Source organism: Leguminivora glycinivorella, chromosome 26 (genome assembly GCF_023078275.1).
Source record: "Leguminivora glycinivorella isolate SPB_JAAS2020 chromosome 26, LegGlyc_1.1, whole genome shotgun sequence".
NCBI classification, from domain to species: Eukaryota; Metazoa; Arthropoda; class Insecta; order Lepidoptera; family Tortricidae; genus Leguminivora; species Leguminivora glycinivorella.
The window spans coordinates 7,141,962-7,159,734 of record NC_062996.1 but is presented as its reverse complement, the minus strand read 5'-3'; the positions used below and the strand labels follow the sequence as shown (position 1 = coordinate 7,159,734).

The 17,773-nt window shown below is 40.7% G+C and overlaps 3 protein-coding genes across 6 annotated transcripts in view; 2 read left to right on the top strand and 1 right to left on the bottom strand.

The window, feature by feature from the left end:
- Positions 1-11,572, bottom strand: part of LOC125240020 (probable serine/threonine-protein kinase kinX) — a 62,560-nt gene extending 50,988 nt beyond the window's left edge. For 3 of the 4 annotated variants that reach the window (XM_048147837.1, XM_048147836.1, XM_048147838.1), the window contains exons 1-4: positions 11,428-11,572; positions 11,099-11,203; positions 9,673-9,825; positions 942-1,067 (exon numbers count right to left, since the gene is read on the bottom strand). In XM_048147837.1, coding sequence (XP_048003794.1) covers positions 942-1,067; positions 9,673-9,825; positions 11,099-11,203; positions 11,428-11,472 — 429 coding nt within the window. In that variant the 5' untranslated portion in view covers positions 11,473-11,572. The remainder of the gene's footprint in view (positions 1-941; positions 1,068-9,672; positions 9,826-11,098; positions 11,204-11,427) is intronic. The other variant, XM_048147839.1, reaches the window with a different exon arrangement.
- Positions 3,033-6,190, top strand: LOC125240019. Its single transcript, XM_048147835.1, has 2 exons — positions 3,033-3,417; positions 4,006-6,190. The coding sequence occupies exons 1-2, from the start codon at positions 3,347-3,349 to the stop codon at positions 5,540-5,542; spliced, it is 1,608 nt and encodes a 535-aa protein (XP_048003792.1). The 5' UTR covers positions 3,033-3,346; the 3' UTR covers positions 5,543-6,190.
- Positions 11,573-13,402: 1,830 nt separating the features above from the next.
- The window catches only part of LOC125240001 (cilia- and flagella-associated protein 91-like), a 42,533-nt gene continuing 38,162 nt past the window's right edge, over positions 13,403-17,773 (top strand). Inside the window, exons 1-2 of the mRNA XM_048147798.1 lie at positions 13,403-13,471; positions 14,663-14,726. Of these exons, the coding sequence (XP_048003755.1) occupies positions 13,454-13,471; positions 14,663-14,726 (82 nt within the window). The 5' untranslated portion in view covers positions 13,403-13,453. The remainder of the gene's footprint in view (positions 13,472-14,662; positions 14,727-17,773) is intronic.

Sequence of the window (17,773 nt, the reverse complement as noted above, 5' to 3'; positions counted from 1 at the left end):
GAATTACAGCACAAGTGCCTTGTTAGCAGCGGGGATGCGCGTTCCAGTAATTCATTTTGTTTTTGTAATCCATAGGTACTAATCAATACTACAGATGTAGTTCTATAAAGGTTTCCTTCGTATTTTTCCGGAAACGTTCGTATTTGTCATGCTAGTTCAGTCAATGTCAGTACATCTTGTACTGAGACTGACTGAAATAGCATGACACGTTCGTACGTTTCCGTAAGAATACGAGGGCAAATCTTTTCGCATTGCATCTGTAATATCATATTTAAATGGGAAAGTATGTTTTCTCAAACGTGCAATGAAATATTGTCTTTACGTTCCTTAAAATGGGCTGGGAAGTATCGCTTTTTGGGCGCAACAACTCGAGAGGACTGTAAAGGGATTTCATATTATTTTTTAGGCCTAGGCCTGCAAAGTAACTTTTTTTTATAAAATATTGTCCTTTAGAGCATTTTTTTTATTTCATTGTATGTTTGAGAAAAGCACTTCGGCGTGAAAACGGATTCCCGGCCTCGTATTTTGTGTTTTGCTTTTGCTTTTTGTTTTTGAGCTATGCTTTTTTGATTTATTGCTTTGCTTGTTTGCTTTTTTGCTTTAGCCTTTGCGTGCTTGGGAGCACTCTCTGCCCGCAGCTCGGCCTGCGGCCTCGCGTGCTTGGGAGCCTGTCAGACATATATCCGGTATATACCCACTTGGCCGGAATTCCTCATTTTCCCGGCCTCTGATGTAATGTACTATTGCGACGAATTGACGTGATTTTTTAAGTGGAGATAGTTGAAGGGATGGAAAGTGACATAGGCTACTTTTCTTCTTTTTCTAACCCCCCACTTCCCCCAAATAGGGGATGGAAGTTTTTATAGAGCATTCCGCAATTTTCGAATCGAACGCGAGCGAAACCGCGGGCAAAAGCTAGAATAACAACAAAAAACCGGTACCTTTGACGTCTCCATCCCTTCCAAATTGTGCAGCGACTCTTCAATATTCTCCTGTAGAATAGTTTCAGGCTGCTCCTCGGTTTTTTGTTCCCTCTCTTCCGCTGTGTTGTGATCTGGATGATTCGACTGAGAAATTGTGGAATATATATTTAGTAAACTCACAGCGCCGCAGTGTCCTCAACTCCGGAGTGGACGCGATCGACCATCCCGTCTGATTCCGGCGTTCTTGCGCTCGACGAAGTTACCGTTACAACGAATTAGCGAACTATGACATAGCTATAGTCTAAAGTCTCGAACTTCAACTCGAAATCGATAGCCCAACGGCCTGTTATCTGAGCTACCAAAACTCTGAAGAAATTTTCAGGTTTTTAACTTAGCCACAGAATATATAATAGTACAAACACAGAAGGCTCACTGTTTTGATGTTGACAAAATGCCGCCTTGCGTAATTCTTACCTACATTAACAAACGGTCCGCACGCGAGCCACCGACATTGAGTTTTAGTGCGCCGCGCGAAGGTCGTTACCACTGAATGGGCAGCGAATTCGCGGCCGCTGGCATGTACTTGTAGCTAAGCGAAAGAATTGACAGAGTGAGCCGCACCTCTAAGCTTTATGGTAGGTATTGTTTGAAGATGTTTCCACTTAGGTAATACCAGGGGCGGCTCACTCCGCGATTCTATCGCCGCGCTACAAGTACATGCTGGCGGCCGCGAGTTCGCGGCCTAATCAGGGGTGGCGCGCATTCTCACGGAACGCACGTTTGCACTTTCGATTGTTACTTTACGTCGCGAGTTTTTTTTTAAGTTTTATATGCGATGTCCTCGTGTGAATGGCTAATAATGCTTAGTTAAATAGACATCATGAATAAAATAGGACAATCTTACGCAGATCTACTATTGATTAAGTCCCACGGAAAAGTTCAATAAGGCTTGTGATGTTGGGACTTAAACAAATATATATATATATATATATATATGTTTATATGTATACCTATAGAAAGTACCCAAGACTGGAATATAATATTATAACGTTTTATCTGAGTATTAATTCGTTTTAATCCATAGACAGCCCTATCGTCCGACGCTGCGCACGTGCGGCTCGTTTCTTTGTTAGAATTTTGTAGACATTTAAAAAGGCGGCATTTCGAGTACATCAAAGTAGTGGGCCTTGTGTACTTGTACTATTATATATTCTGTGGTACCTTACTCCAGACTGAGTGAACTGAAGTTAGCTATGCTCTTTGCTAAGAGATCTAAACTACTATACTAAACTCAAAACATTCCTATTAAAAAAAGCATATTACTCTACTTATTGAGAATACATAGAAGAGACTCACTCACAATAATTATATGTATTAAAAATATATATTTTATTATATATTTCATTTAGATTAAGCCCTAGGTTAATAAAATATGTTTGTTTAAATAGTATAAGAAAAAAATTGCCATACCCTACCAGGGTGCCATGTGATCCCGTGTACCTATACCTATGTAAACAACTTTGTATACCATGGTTTGCAATAAATGATTATCTTATCTTAATAATAAAACTATCGTGAGACACTGACATATTAAACATGTAAAATCGGGTACCTCACGTAAAATTGTCGAAGGTCGCTCGACATGTTTCGCTCCGTAACGAGTTACCCGATTTTACATGTTTAATATATCTTATCTTAACTTCTAAAGTAGTTTTAGGTTTAGGGTAAAAAACGCGTACATCCGTTGCAGGCGTCTAGGCTACAGTAACTGCTTATCATTTGGCAGACCATATGCTTGTTTGCCACCAATGTGGTATTAAAAAAAGGACAACTATTTGCTAGTTATCTTAACAAACGAAAGATAGTTGCTCCCATGTAAATAAATGGCTGGCAATGGAGCGAGCAATTTATAGTTAATCGCTTGGCGATAACCTATAATTCCCTCGCAGTACAGAAGCAAAAGCAACCATAGAGTTTAATGAATAGTATGGTATAGAGTTATCAGTCAAGATTTTAGAATGCAGCGCCATCTATTATTAAGTTACAACTTTTCATGTGACTTTCCATGCCTAAATCTTTCCATCCTTATAGAACATAATTAGTAAAATATCAAATTTGTCGTGTCGTAATATTTTTCTAATAAATTGGTGGGTAAAACTTTTAATTCTCGATTCGGTTAATGGCTGACCGGAAGTGTGACTTTTATAGTAGAATTTAGTTAGGTTGGTAGCAGTGTGACAGTTCGTTCAATCCGCTCATCTCGTTCGGTCTTAGTCTATGCTTTGGTGTATGGCAACAATTCGGTTGTCATCTCATCTGTCATTGTCAAAGTCAACAAGTTAATTTTATTGAGTAACGTAAACTGTTTATTTATATTTTCGTTCTCGTTTTTCGATAAATCAACAGTGATTATTACGTGAAAAATGTCGGACATTGATGTGAGCAATAGAGACGTTGACATGGATAGGGTTGAACGCAATTACGCGGTTATGCGGTTAGAGTTAATCTTTGATTGTATAGATTTAGAGGGTTATGTCGCGGCCGACTTAAACCCAATAGTTGAAGACTTTCATCGTGCCCAAAAGGCTATAATGAAGAAAACAAAGGATGTAAATACGGAGTTCTCGGTTACTGTCGATTTTGAACAAAAAGTAAAGTCAATCTTGACAAGGTTAAGGAAAGCTGAGCCTGTCATTACAAGCAAACATGAAACTGTTGACAAACATGATAGTAGTGATAATAATTCAGCGAAGTTACCTAAAATTGTTGTGAAACCATTTGATGGCTCCTTGCACAATTGGTTGTCATTTAAGGAACTCTTTGATTCCTTAATTCATAAAAGGAATATTTCGAACATTGAAAAGCTGCATTATCTTATGGCATCGTGTCAAGGTAAGGCTTTAGATTTGATTAAGAATTACCCAATTTCGGACAACAGTTACATGGATGCTTACAATGCTTTAAACAATTTTTACAATAGAAAACGGCAAATTGCCTTTGGGTATTATGAAAAGATTTTACTTTGTGAACAGGTGAAGACCAAGTCTTCAACTGAACTAGATAAAGTTAACCGTGTTTTTAGAGAAACATTACAAGTGTTAGAAAGATTCGACTTACCCGATAAAAACTTTATGTTATTTCATCTGTTGTGGGGAAAATTGGACAAGGCGACTCGGGAGGCCTTCCTCCTCGAGTTCAATTCCAATGAAATTCCAAAGTTTGAATTGCTACAAGAGTTTGTTGAAAAACAAGTCCGCGCTCTGGAAGTAACGGAGGTTAAGCCCGTAACAAGTGCCAATAAAGGTAAAGGCAAGGTAACACTAGTTGCCACACAACAAAATATATGTGTTTTCTGTACTGAACTGCATAACTTAGAAAATTGTAAAAAATTTAAAGTTTTAGACACTTCGGAGCGGTTCAAGGTGGTGAAAAACAAGGGCTTGTGTGTTTGTTGTTTCTCCAAAACTCATAAAGTTAAACAATGTCGATCGGATTGTCGGTGCAGTATATGCGGTTGTTCCCACAATACTTTATTACACTTTGGAAAAAGGGAACCGGCTTCGCCAGAGGCTGAACCAGCACCTCAGCCAACGGTGAGCGGTTTAAATAGCAAAGTGACTTTGACGTCGGTCCAAAGTAATGGATTAGTTTTATTTGCTACTGCTCGGGTAGCTGTTCGGGATAGTTCAGGTAATTATCAAATAGCTCGTGCTCTTTTGGACGGTGCTAGTGGTGTCAATTTTATTTCCCATGACTGTGCTCGAAGATTAGGTTTACAGGTAGATGATACTAGCGAGCCAATTACTGGAATTGGACTATCTGAAGTTGCACCTAAGGGTATGTTATCATGCTCTGTTAAACCTATTGGATCAGAAATGGTTAATTTTGACTTCCAAGCGTCAGTGCTTCCAGTTATCTGTCCGGAGCAACCATACTATAGAGTCAATACATCGGAATGGCATCACATTCAAGGTCTACCTCTCGCTGACCCTGACTTTGCGAAGCCGGGCCCAATAGATTTACTCTTAAATGCAGAGATCTTTGCATCTTCCATTTTAAGTGGTAAGAAGGAGGGCCGGAAGGGGCAGTCAAAGGCTTTGGAGACTGTTTTCGGATGGGTTCTGATGGGTGACTGTTATGCCTCTCGTACACAATCTTTCACTAATTGTCGGAAAGATTGTTTTTTCGTGTCGAATGCTTCACAATCAAACTTGTCGCTGTCGTTGGATGATTCTCTTAAAAGGTTCTGGGAACTAGAAAATATTTGTGGTCCGAGTAAACCTATCTTGTCGAAAGAGGATCAACTATGTGAAGATAACTTCCGTGCAAATTATTGTCGCACGAGTGAAGGCCGGTTCGAGGTACCTCTACCTTTCGTCGATCCTTCGAACAAGCCTACCTTTTCGCACACTCGTGAAATTGCAATGCGGAGATTTTTTCGTTGGAACGCAAGCTTACAAAGCATGCGGATTTTCGTAAAGCTTATGCCTCCTTTATGGAAGAGTATGAGGTCAGTGGTCATATGGAGCAGGTTGCGCCGCCTGTCTCTAGTGTCGGGAATTTTAATTACATCCCACATCATGGTATTTTGCGCCCCGAATCTGTCAGTACACCTCTGAGAGCCGTTTTTGACGCAAGTTGTCGTGACAGCAATGGGATTTCGCTTAATGATACACTACTAGCTGGACCTAAGTTACAAACTAATATTTTTGATGTCCTTACTAGGTTTCGATGGCATAAAATAGTCTTTACGGGTGACATAAAGGCCATGTATCGTCAAATCCTCGTGCCAAACGAAGACGCTGAGTATCAGCGGATATTGTGGCGACCTTCGACTGACGGCCCAGTTAAAGACTATCGTTTGCGGACGGTAACTTATGGTGTGAAATCGGCTCCGTATCAAGCTTTGCGCACAATAGCACAGATAGCGGAGGAGACTGCTGACTCCTATCCTGAAGGGTCACAAGTGCTTGGGAGAGACATTTATGTTGATGATGTCGTGACAGGCGCTGACTCTATTGAGCAAGCTTTAAAAATTAGATCAGATTTATCTGAAATTTTGTCGTCGGGTGGGTTCCATTTGAGAAAATGGACCTCCAACCATAAAGGTTTTATCGTTGACCTTCCATCTTCTGAGTTGTATTCGAGTGATTTTAAACATTTTGATGAACTTTCGGATTTGTCCCTTAAAATATTGGGATTGTTATGGCGTCCACAAACAGATTCGTTCCAATTTGAGGTTGCAACACCACGTGATCAGAAATGTACTAAACGTACTATTTTATCGAATATAGCGCGCATATATGACCCGCTAGGATTCTTATGTCCTGTCACGTTTCACGCTAAATATTTAATGCAGGTCTTGTGGTCATCTGGGGTGCAATGGGACGATGATGTTCCAGAAGCAATCACATCAGAATGGATGAAATTTACCGATCAACTTCCGTCGTTGAAATCTGTCGTTATTCCCCGTCGCATCATCCATTCGTTTGTTTCATTACAATTGCATGGATTTTGTGATGCGTCGGAGCGTGGTTACGCTGCTGTCGTCTTCTGTCGTGTCGATGACACACAAGGCTCTACTTTTGTAGAGCTTTGCTGTGCCAAAAGTAAGGTTGCGCCTCTGCGTAAATTATCAATTCCTCGATTGGAACTGCAGGCTGCCGTGTTGTTGGCAGACCTGATGCAGTCAACACAAGAGGCATTAAAACCTCTCTATGTTGTTCAGGAAATATTTGCATGGTCAGACTCGACCGTAACGTTAGCTTGGATCAAGTCGTGCCCTTCACGCTGGAAAACATTTGTTGCAAATCGTGTGAGCCATATCCAGGATCTTGTTGCTCCTGATCGCTGGCGTCACGTCAGTACACACCACAATCCTGCTGATGCAGGATCCAGGGGTTACTGCCTGAAGATTTGGTAGAGTGTGATATTTGGTGGAAGGGTCCGTCGTGGTTGGTAAAGGAAGAGAAGGATTGGCCTTGCTCACCTTTGCACGATCCAAGCAATGACTGTATTGTAGAGGAACAACGTATTTGTAGCTTACTCGTGACGGCCGATCCTAACTTGATTGATGAAGTCCTTAGCAGGTTCTCCTCGCTTTTCACATTAAAGCGTGTGTTAGCCTACTGTTTCCGTTTTTTACGGTCAGCTAAGGATGGAAAAGTTGTCGGATCTCTACAGTCAGCTGAAACCACTGCAGCTCTCATGTTTTTAGTAAAACATGTGCAGCTCACTTCGTTCAGTGTAGAGATCAATCAATTAAGGGAGGATCGTTTGAACGCATTGCCAAAGGGTTTGCGCAAGCTTTCATTATTCATTGACAGTCAGGGTATTGTCAGGGTGGGCGGTCGCTTGGCAAATTCTCCTATTAAATTTTCTGTCAAACATCCCATTTTATTGCCTCGCTCCCACCGACTCACTATTTTAATAATTGACGAATATCATAAAAGATTTTTACATCCAGGTGCCCAAACTTTACAAAATTTACTTGCGCAAACGTTTTGGATTTTGTCGCCAAAGCGAGCAATTCAGGCAGTGATTGGAGGCTGCGTGAAATGCTTTCGTGCCAATCCCTCTGCGGCATCTCCGCCGCTTATGGGAAATTTGCCTACTTTTCGCGTCTCGCAAATTAAACCTTTTTCGAGTGTCGCCATTGATTATGGAGGACCATTTGATATCGCTTTCGGTCGTGGCCGTGGTGCGAAAACGTACAAAGGTTACATCTGTGTTTTTGTATGTACTAGTACCAAAGCCATTCACATAGAGCTTGCTTCAGAGTTGTCGACAGAAGCTTTCCTCTGTGTTCTTAAACGGTTTGTCGCTCGTCGTGGTCGATGCAGTAACATTGTCTCTGACCAGGGTAGGAATTTTGTGGGCGCTAGTAACTATCTTGGTTCACTCATGAAAGGTGCTGCTGATGCCCAAGAAATTAAATTCTCGTTTAACCCTCCGGGTACGCCTCATTTTAACGGATTAGCTGAAGCCGGGATACGCTCGGTTAAGACTCACCTCGCACGGGTTGTAGGTAATCAAAGGTTAACCTTCGAGGAATTTTATACAATTCTGACTCAGATTGAGTCTATGCTCAACTCTCGTCCATTGACACCTCTTAGCTCGGATCCTAGTGATCTCTCAGCCTTAACTCCAGGCCATTTTTTAACTCTGGAACCGTTGTCGATTGTCCCAGAGGAAAATCTTGTAGATAAAAAAGTAAGTGTCTGTAATCGTTGGAAAATGATACAGAAAATGCATCAAGACTTCTGGCGTAGATGGCACGCTGAGTACGTCCATACTCTACAACAGAGGACTAAATGGAATAAAGTAAATACAAACATTGTCGTGGGTTCCTTGGTCTTGTTGATTAACGAACAGACAAGCCCTTTAAAATGGCCTCTTGGGCGCATCGTTGCTCTACATCCCGGAGTTGACGGTGTCTGTAGAGTGGTCACAATTCAAACTGCTACTGGTCAGTACAGAAGACCAGTTGTGAAGCTGTGTCCTTTACCACTTTCAAATTAACTTTCGTCGTTCTCTAGCACTATTTGTAGAGTAAATATTGCATATTTAGGTGAGCGGTATGTTCAACTTTCGTATGAATATCGGTTTTTTAAAGAAACAACACTATTTTGTCTTTAGCTTCCGGTGTGTTTAGCCCGGCACTAATCATTTCCGGTAGCCATTACCTCACATTCTTTTTCGCTCTCGATCTAACTTGCGAACGCGTCGCTGCATTAAAATTGCCATTTATTGCTAATTAAATAGTTAAAGTCACATTTTCCCAACAATTATCGTTAAATTAAGTTTAAACTCAGTGCTAGTCACATTATCAAAGTGGACAGGAAGAAAGCTCTGCTCCAAGAACAGTTCTGGGCTCGAGGAGACGGTAAGCCGGGCCCGCACGTGCGCCTTGCATACCAAGGCTGATGGTAAGCGAGCTGAAACCAACCCACTGGAGCCTCATGCTAAAAGGTATGTGACATATGCACTGTTTTTTCCCCAGTAAGTTTTTGTTTAAAGCATTAAATTTCGAATTATCTTTGTCAATTTCGTCTTAAAGATATTTTATTAAATTACAGTCCGCTCAATTAGTTCATCATTAAACAGGGGCTTAATAGATAGATAGAACATAAAGCATGTGGACCCTTTAAACATGGAACGCCACATATTTTTGGCGGGATTTCTAAATAGGTCATTCATCAACCAGTCACATTAATAAATATTTGAATGCTAACTTATTTCAAAATTAACAATTTAATTATAGAATGCTGTTTGCTAGTTTGCGGGTAGTACAGCGATATCTAGCGAACAACTTGCACTACAGCATATAATGGTTTTTCACACCCTCCATCGTTAATTTTCCTAAACATATCCTAAGTACATCGAATTTACGATTTCCTTTGACTGTGGAAGCAACTATCTCTCGTTTGTTTCTATCGCACATCGCTTACTCTTTTTTGATGGGAGTGTGTCAGTTATAAATATTAAATATTATATTAGGACATTCTTACACAGATTGACTGAGGCCCACGGTAAGCTCAAGAAGGCTTGTGTTGTGGGTACTCAGACAATGATATATATAATATATAAATACTTATATACATAGAAAACATCCATGACTCAGGAACAAATATCTGTGCTCATCACACAAATAAATGCCCTTACCGGGATTCGAACCCGGGACCGCGGCGCAGCAGGCAGAGTCACTACCGACTGCGCCAGACCGGTCGTCTAACATAACTACACTTACCTTAGTGCCCTCCATCCCTTCCAAGTTGTTGAGTGTTTCTTCAATATTCTGCTCCATAGCGACGCTGGCTTCCTGCGCCGTCTGCTGTGGTTCCGGCTCCAAGTTCTGTGACGACTCGGCAGCGGTGGCATCTGGCTGTTGCTCTTGGCTCGCCTGAGGAGTCAACATGTCAGCTGAATATTTAATTATAGGGAACTTGCTTGTCCTTAAAAATGTTTTATACCCTGCATCAGGCGACCATATAACCCGGCAACCTTCAAATCAAGAGTGAAAAGGCATCTTCTGGGCGAGCTCACTCCATCGTAGGCCTTTGGCTAGTCTGTGGCCAAGAGTAAGCCCAATTATAGTAAAAAAAAACCCTTTTGTTATTTATTTATTTATGTTATGGAGAACCAACAGCTATAAAACTAGCAGTATACAACAAGATATGATTCAGAAAGCCAATTACAGGATCTCACAGATACAAAGTAATATTAATTAAACTAATGCTAGCACTTATACCAACGCACACACATGCTCACAAAAGTGGAATATAAAGAAAGAGAAAACAAAACAGAAAGTTAAGTAAGATGAATGCACTAACAGTCAACATAAGTAATTAAGTATTCAATTAAAAAGGAAAAGAAATAATTATAATAATAATCACTCATAAAGAACACCGCTTAACCAATAATTGCCTCACATTCGAAACTTTACAATTAAAAATATCAATGTCAATGTCCTTCGACAACTCATTCAGCCGACGACTTGCTCGAACTAGGAAGCTATTCTGGAAAATTCTAGGAAAATTCATAAACGTAAAAAAAATTAAATGTTTGATTATGAATAAAGGGCTAATTATAGTAATAATAATAATCAGGTGACCCATCTGCTCGTTTGCCTCCCATACTAAAAAAAGGTTTTTTTTTAATACTACGTCAGTGGCAAACAAGCGTACGGCCCGCCTGATGGAAAGCGGTCACTGTAACCTATGGACGCCTGCAACTCAAAGAGTGTCACATGCGAGTGCCCATTAGAAACTTGTACATTCCCTTTTGCTGCATTAAATACACAGTAAAAAGGAGTGCACAAGTTCCAACGAGGGTTCGGGTTGCCGACGACTCAAAGGACAATAGACGGAATAAGTCAGTTCCGTAAGTCCTCCCGTCATCAGCACACCGCACCCTCGTTGAGCTCTGGCAGCCTTACTCACCGGCAGGAACACAACACTATGAGTAGGTTCTAGTGCTATTTGGCTGCGCATAAAATGCCCAAAAAAATGAAATAGTAAGACTGAATGGGGTAAATGATTTCAACATGTCAACATATCTCAATATGCTCAGGAATTTTAGTCGAGTCCATAAATATGTGTACATTTTTTCACCTTATCTGGATGCAATGAGGTAAAAATATGTACACATATTTATGAACTCGACTGTATACTTACATTAGCCGCCATGTAGTCATCATCAGTGAGGACCCCTTCACTCAGCCACTCCTCCTGCCCCTCCTCCTGACCCTCCATGGTGGAGTCCAAGGACGATGGAGTTACCTGCGAGATTCATGTGCTGCTTCAAAATATCGTCATAGGTTACATGCATTTCTTGTAACGTTATAATAGTAGAGAATAGTAGAATCTAGAAGCTTCATAATTCTCCTAATAACAATTATTTAGTGGTTTTGATGTGTACTAACGATTAAATGATATAAGAAACGTACGTAGAAATCTAGAAATGCATTGTTAGAAATAACGAAAAGATGACTTGTGGTACTCACATCCATTTTTAAAACTTTCATTGGTGGTTCCTCCATATCTGACATAACTGTTTTCTGAATTTTCTAATGGAGATTCAATGCAATTTCGTGAAAGATTTCGAATTACAATCACAAAAGTAAATCAATAACAAACATAACCTCAATCTTTTAGTGAAGTGACATTTCGTTTTTGTGACGTTCGGATATATTGTTGAAAGGGTCCAAATTTTTTTACGGAACACTTCATTTTTTTCATAGCGAGAAAAATATCTCTTTCTCGTTCACACTTGCAGGCTAGTATGTAGATGATCTTGGTGCGGTGCGGTAATGTATTAGCAAGTCCGAACAGGGCTAGATGTTGGTAGGACAAAGGACAACCTCTTCAAAATATCCTCTTTAACTGGTATCCAAGCAACCAAATAGATTTAATTTGGATTTAATCAACTTGACAGATAATGTTTATTTATCTTGTTATTGATTTGTGAACGCTCTACCAAACAGAATACTAGATAAGAAGGAGTAGAAGATAATTCTAACATGAGTGAAACAGTTTTCGAGCGGCCAGCTCTGGCAGCGGACAGCATGAGGATTCATGATTATTTGTATGGTAAGTAAGATTAATATTAATAGCTACGATGCTCTCACTATCAATTTATATCTAGCCGCTGCTGTCTTACGACTGGGTGGAGCTAAAAGTGCAACCTGTCCGGCGTAGTCCTGGGTGCCTGTGCCTGCTAAGCCGATGGTCCTGGGTTCGAATCCCGGTAAGGGCATTTATTGGTGTTATGAACACAGATGTTTGTTCGGTTTGTTCCTGAGTCACGTAGGTGTTTACTATGTATACATATAAGGTGCATTAGGGTAATTCCGAATGACAGAAATGCTTGGGTAATTGCGAACGGGGAATCTTTATGATGGTGATTTGTATGCGACTTTCGAAATTACCCTAATGTACCTTACCTAAGTATTTGTAATTTATGTATACCGTTGTCTGAGTATCCACAACATAAGCCTTCAGGAGAACTTACCGAGTACCGTGTACCTCAGTCAATTCAATCTGTGTATAAGAATGTCCTATAATATTTATATTTATTTATTTGGCTTCCAAGGCTAATAAAGGGAGTGAAATAATAAACATCTTATTAGAATTTCTCTTGGTGTTTTAAACGGATAGGGCCTGCACGTACCTAACGAATAAGGACCCTTTATGAATGCAAAGTCACAAAATATATTTATGCCCTAAGCCCTTATATTAAGGCCTTAACGCAAGGAGGATGATGATTAAGCCCTTAACAGACTACCGGTCCGTGCCAAGTACCAAGGTCATCCCATAAGTGAGAGCGAAGAAAATATATATCTAATATCTATATCGAGAAATAGATAGTCTGTTTGGGAAATGAATGAATGGGTTTTATATATTATGTGACTCTTCTCTTTACGCAGACTAGATAATCATATATCGGTCCATTCCAAGGTCAAACCTAAAGTGAGAGCGAGATAAAAACGCTCACTCTCACTTATGGGTGGCCTTGGCCTGTCCTGGTAATGTGTTAGGCCTAGTATACATACAAAAGAGCGAAGGAGAGGGGGTGCGAAGCCTGACGTCCACTAAGGCGGAATCGAGTTCTCATATATTTGATTGCGATTTGATGCGTCCCTAAGGGACGCAGTTTCATAAGGAATGCAGAAAGCGAATTCACGAGACTCGGCAAGCCTAGTGGAGATAGATATCTACGAGCGTTTCGTTTCGTGAGCGTTTGTGCCACAAGCGCGGATCTAGCTTCGTGCCCAGGGGGGGGGGGTCACGTGGTAAAGGCCCGGGGCCCCAGGGGGGGAGGGGGGTAACGTGGTCTATTTGTATGGCCAACTTAGGCTCCAAGGCCCCAGGGGCCAGGGCCCCCCCTGGATCCGTGCATATTGTGCCATTCGATTCGGCTATGTACCCAGGTTTCCTGTGGGTTTAGTATACCGACAAATGCTTGTTGCAGATTCGGCCTTCATCGTATCGGGCGCCCGTGACTACGCGCGAGCTGCTTTCAAAGCCGCCATGGCTTCTGCGCAAATTGTAAGTTTATCAGATCGACTGGGATCACAGTATATTAAAGAGTACTATCGTACAGTATGGCCACTCCCGCTCCCCGCTGAAAGTGCCGCCCACCCGCTCATGATTACATATAACAGTTACCGCCTGACAAACATGCGACCAATCGACCTGTCATATCTCACTCATACAAGCATAGTACGCGTTCACCTACACGAGCTTAGAGTTTAGACCGTGTGCCGCGTGTGCGTAGGAACGCGCCTCTTTCATATATTTGATCGTCGGTGCCCGAGGTATGGTGGGATCTTTGTAGGTTCAGTTGTGGTGCAGGGGTTGGACTCTCTGGTCCCTTAAATTAGCTAAGAAACGACCGCACCGCGCATTAGATTTTTTCACGTAAGTGATAGCGATAAAAAATAAGTCTTTCTCAAAAAAGTTCAAAGGTAGCGGAGCGGTCGTATGTTAGCACTTTTAAGTCTGGTCTACTAGGCTCGCCGAGTCGAATCTCATTAATTCGCCTTCTGCATTTCTTATGGAGCTGCGTCCATTAGCGACGCGTCGAATCGCATTTAAATGTATGAGGACTCTACTCGACGCGGCTCTATTCCGCCTACAAGTGGTTGACCGTCTACAAAACCGGGTCACTCGCGTATTCGTAAACCCCTTTACCCTTAAGCTCGCTCCAGACTATGCGCGCGAATCACGGCGGCGCGACGCCACGAATGCGAGTGTGGAACTTTCTGCGCATCGAATCCACATTCGCGTCCGCGGCGTCGCGCCGTGATTCGCTCGTATAGTCTGGAGCGGGCTTTAGGGCTTTGGTTGGCCATACAAATTGACCACGTGACACCCCCTGGAGCCTGGATAAGGCGCACACACACATTGATCACGTGAAACCCCCCCTAGTAGTCACCGGCAAAAATAAGTGATGATACCTTGATCGTACCTTGTCGCTTTTAATCATTTAACAACTTCTTATGACAAATCAAACAAAATGTTAATGTGACAAGGTACAGAAATCATCTCTTAAATATTTATGCCGGTGACTGTACGAAGCTATATCCGCCCTTGCGGATATCACATCGCGCGCTCGTTGAAAATGCTCCTCGGTATGAAGCGAAACATGTTGAGCAATCTTCGACTATGTGTATACGTGAGTGACCCGGTTTGACATGTGTAGTATGAGTTCTAATCCTAATTCATAATTTGTCACAGAATATTCAACCGCTGTACAAAACCATGTTTTCGGAGTTGAAGACAGTGCCCAGTGCTCAAGTCGGTATGTCGATAGTATAAAATTTTAGTTTCATTTCTTTTTTTTATGATTTTAATTTTTTTCATATCTTTATTTCGTATGGTTTGTTTCAATATTATAGAATAGAACTAAGGATATTAGTTAATATACTTTTTGTATTAATATTAACCATAAGCTGATTAAATATATGTACTAGCAAAAGTATGGATTTATATGTCTGAAATAATAAATTGAATTTGCATTATTAAGTAAATTGCCAACAGTTATTATAGTTTAAATATACGAGGGGTGATCCAAAAGTAATGATAATCAGTATGAAAGACACATAAAATGTTTAATAAAATAATTTATTTTTCTACGTAATCTCCTTCCAAGTCTACACACTTGGACCATCGTTTCTCCAGACTACGAATTCCTTTAAAAAAAAAATCTTTTTCTTGACCCTCCAAAAATGCCTCCACAGCGGCCATTACCTCGCCATCATTCAAAAATTTGTTGCCTCTAAGATCTTCCTTCAGCCGTGGAAAGAGATAAAAGTCGCTGGGGGCTAGGTCTGGCGAATATGGGGGTGTTCCAGCAATTCGAACCCTGAATCACGGATGGCAGCCATCGCAACACCGGCCTTGTGGGGCGGTGCGTTGTCCTGGTGAAACAGGATGCCAGCTCGAAGTTTACCCCGCCGCTTTTCTTTGATTGCCTCTCTCAATCTGCGTATTTGGTCAGCGTAGTAGGAGCCCGTAATAGTGGTTCCCTTTTCCAGGTATTCGATCATTATGACTCCCTCAGCATCCCAAAACACTGAAGCCATGACCTTACCAGCGGAGCTTTGCTACCTTGAATTTCTTCGGTGTAGGGGACGACGCTCGCTTCCAGGTCATGGATTGCTGTTTGGTCTCAGGATCGAAATGATGGATCCAAGACTCGTCCATGGTTACAAACCGACGCAAAAATGTTTCGGGATCAGTTTGAAATTTTTCAAGATTAGACTTCGAAATCTCACAACGTATTTTCTTTTGTTCAGCCGTTAACATTCTAGGCACCCAACGAGCGGAGACTTTTTTCATATGTAATTCATCAGTTAAGATTCTTTGAATGCTGCCATACGAGATGCCTGTGAGCTCAACTAGATGCCTGATAGTCATCCTTCTATCTGTTAAAACGAGATCATTAATTTTTTTTACGTTTTCTCCAGTAAGGGCGACAGATGGACGGCCTTCGCGGTGTTCATCTTGAGTGGATGTTCTTCCCAAGTTAAACTCCTTTGACCAGCGTGCCACTGTAGAATACGGCGGAGCGGACTCCCCCAGTGTTCCCACTAATTCAGCGTATATATCTTTAGTACACATTTTTTTCAAACAGAAGTATTTAATAACCGCTCTCACCTCAGTTTTCTCCATTTTTGCGATATTGTTCCGACTGCTCGTGAAAAAACAAATGCAACTCTCTGACAGATACATATTTTTTATTTTTATTTTTTTTTATTTACTAAGGAGTCTTTGTGGACAGTAACGGCATACCTATTTATTTTAATCCGATGCAAAAAGTATTCAGTTATCATTACTTTTGGATCACCCCTCGTATGTGAGTGTGCACGGGAAACCGTCCCATTTCGTCGATTGCTATAAAGCCGCTTTGTTAGTTTATTCATATAAAGATACAAGTAAATCTCGCCTTAATGGTAACCAACAAAGTGGGACGTTTTACTAAACACACTCACATATAATGAAAGAAATAACACAAGGCTTAATGAGTTTCCTGTGGGACTTAGTCAATATGTTTAATAAAAGTTCCATAACATTTCTTCATATATTTATTTATTTAAGGAACATGCTCATGATGTGAATTAAAAAAAATATGCTTATAAGTTAATTTGTTTCTTCATTGGCTTTTTTCCCATTAATGTACATCTTGGAAATACCATTGATGACGTCATCAGGAGTTCTTAATACCAACGCATTAACCAATTCAGGAATATCTTTTTGACACGCCAATTGTACAAGACCTTTATAAGTTTCCGCCTTCACTGTAGAGACCAGCTTATCAATGCAAGCAGACGCTAACTTGTCCATCAAACAATACTTAGCTAATGCAAGAAGTGGCTCAATCCCTTCGTTGGGAATAATGCCCAAGTACATGAACTGCTTTAGGTGTTGAAGAGTCTGCACGGTCACTCCGGGCATCTTCATACTGTCTGCCTTTGTTTCTTTCCACTGTCCTCTCAGCATTCCCCTGAACATCTCACTGTGAATGAACAGAACACTCTTGTGCACTGGCACGTTTCCGTCTTCGCCTTCAAGTTCAAAATCTGTCATTTCTGTTTCTTCGTAAAGGTCAGTACATGTACTTGAGGCTGCAGGCATGGTGGCATGAACTGTAATGTTTAGCTCAGTTGCAAATAACATTGAGCATGGGGATGTAGCAAATGCGCATTTATATTTTTTTATATTGATTGGGACTTCTACCCATTCATCTTGGCATAATAATCGTTTTTTGAAATCATCTGAAGTTATATCTAGTGATACTGTTAGGTTCTTTGCATTAGCAGTTTTCTTGAATTGAATATTCTGTCCAATGTGATATTCGGGTTCTGAACACCCTTCATTTTATAATAATCTCAGCCAGATCATTAATATTAATAGATTGAGTGGTAATGTCTCTGTAATCATTATCTAACCTCATGACTGAAAGTGTGATATTCACAAAATTACCACGATGGTGTGTTGTTATTTCTCTGTAATCCAAATACATTTTAGATATTTATTACATGTCACCATTTAGTATTTTACTTATACATACATAGGTACTAGTATAATCGTTATATAAATAAAACCATCAATTCATTTATCATTTGTTATTAAAATTCATGAAATTCATAATTTAAAGGTCAATTTCGGTTCTCAAATTAAAATTAGTATGAAATTACTTTGCGAGCGCCATTACCAGTTGGTGTGGTGAATATAAAATGTACCCTATAATGATACATACTGATTTCCTGGAACTCATCTGTAGGCCTAGCACATGATGGCAGGGAGATAGATGACATGTCTTCTTCTAACTGTATTAATGACATA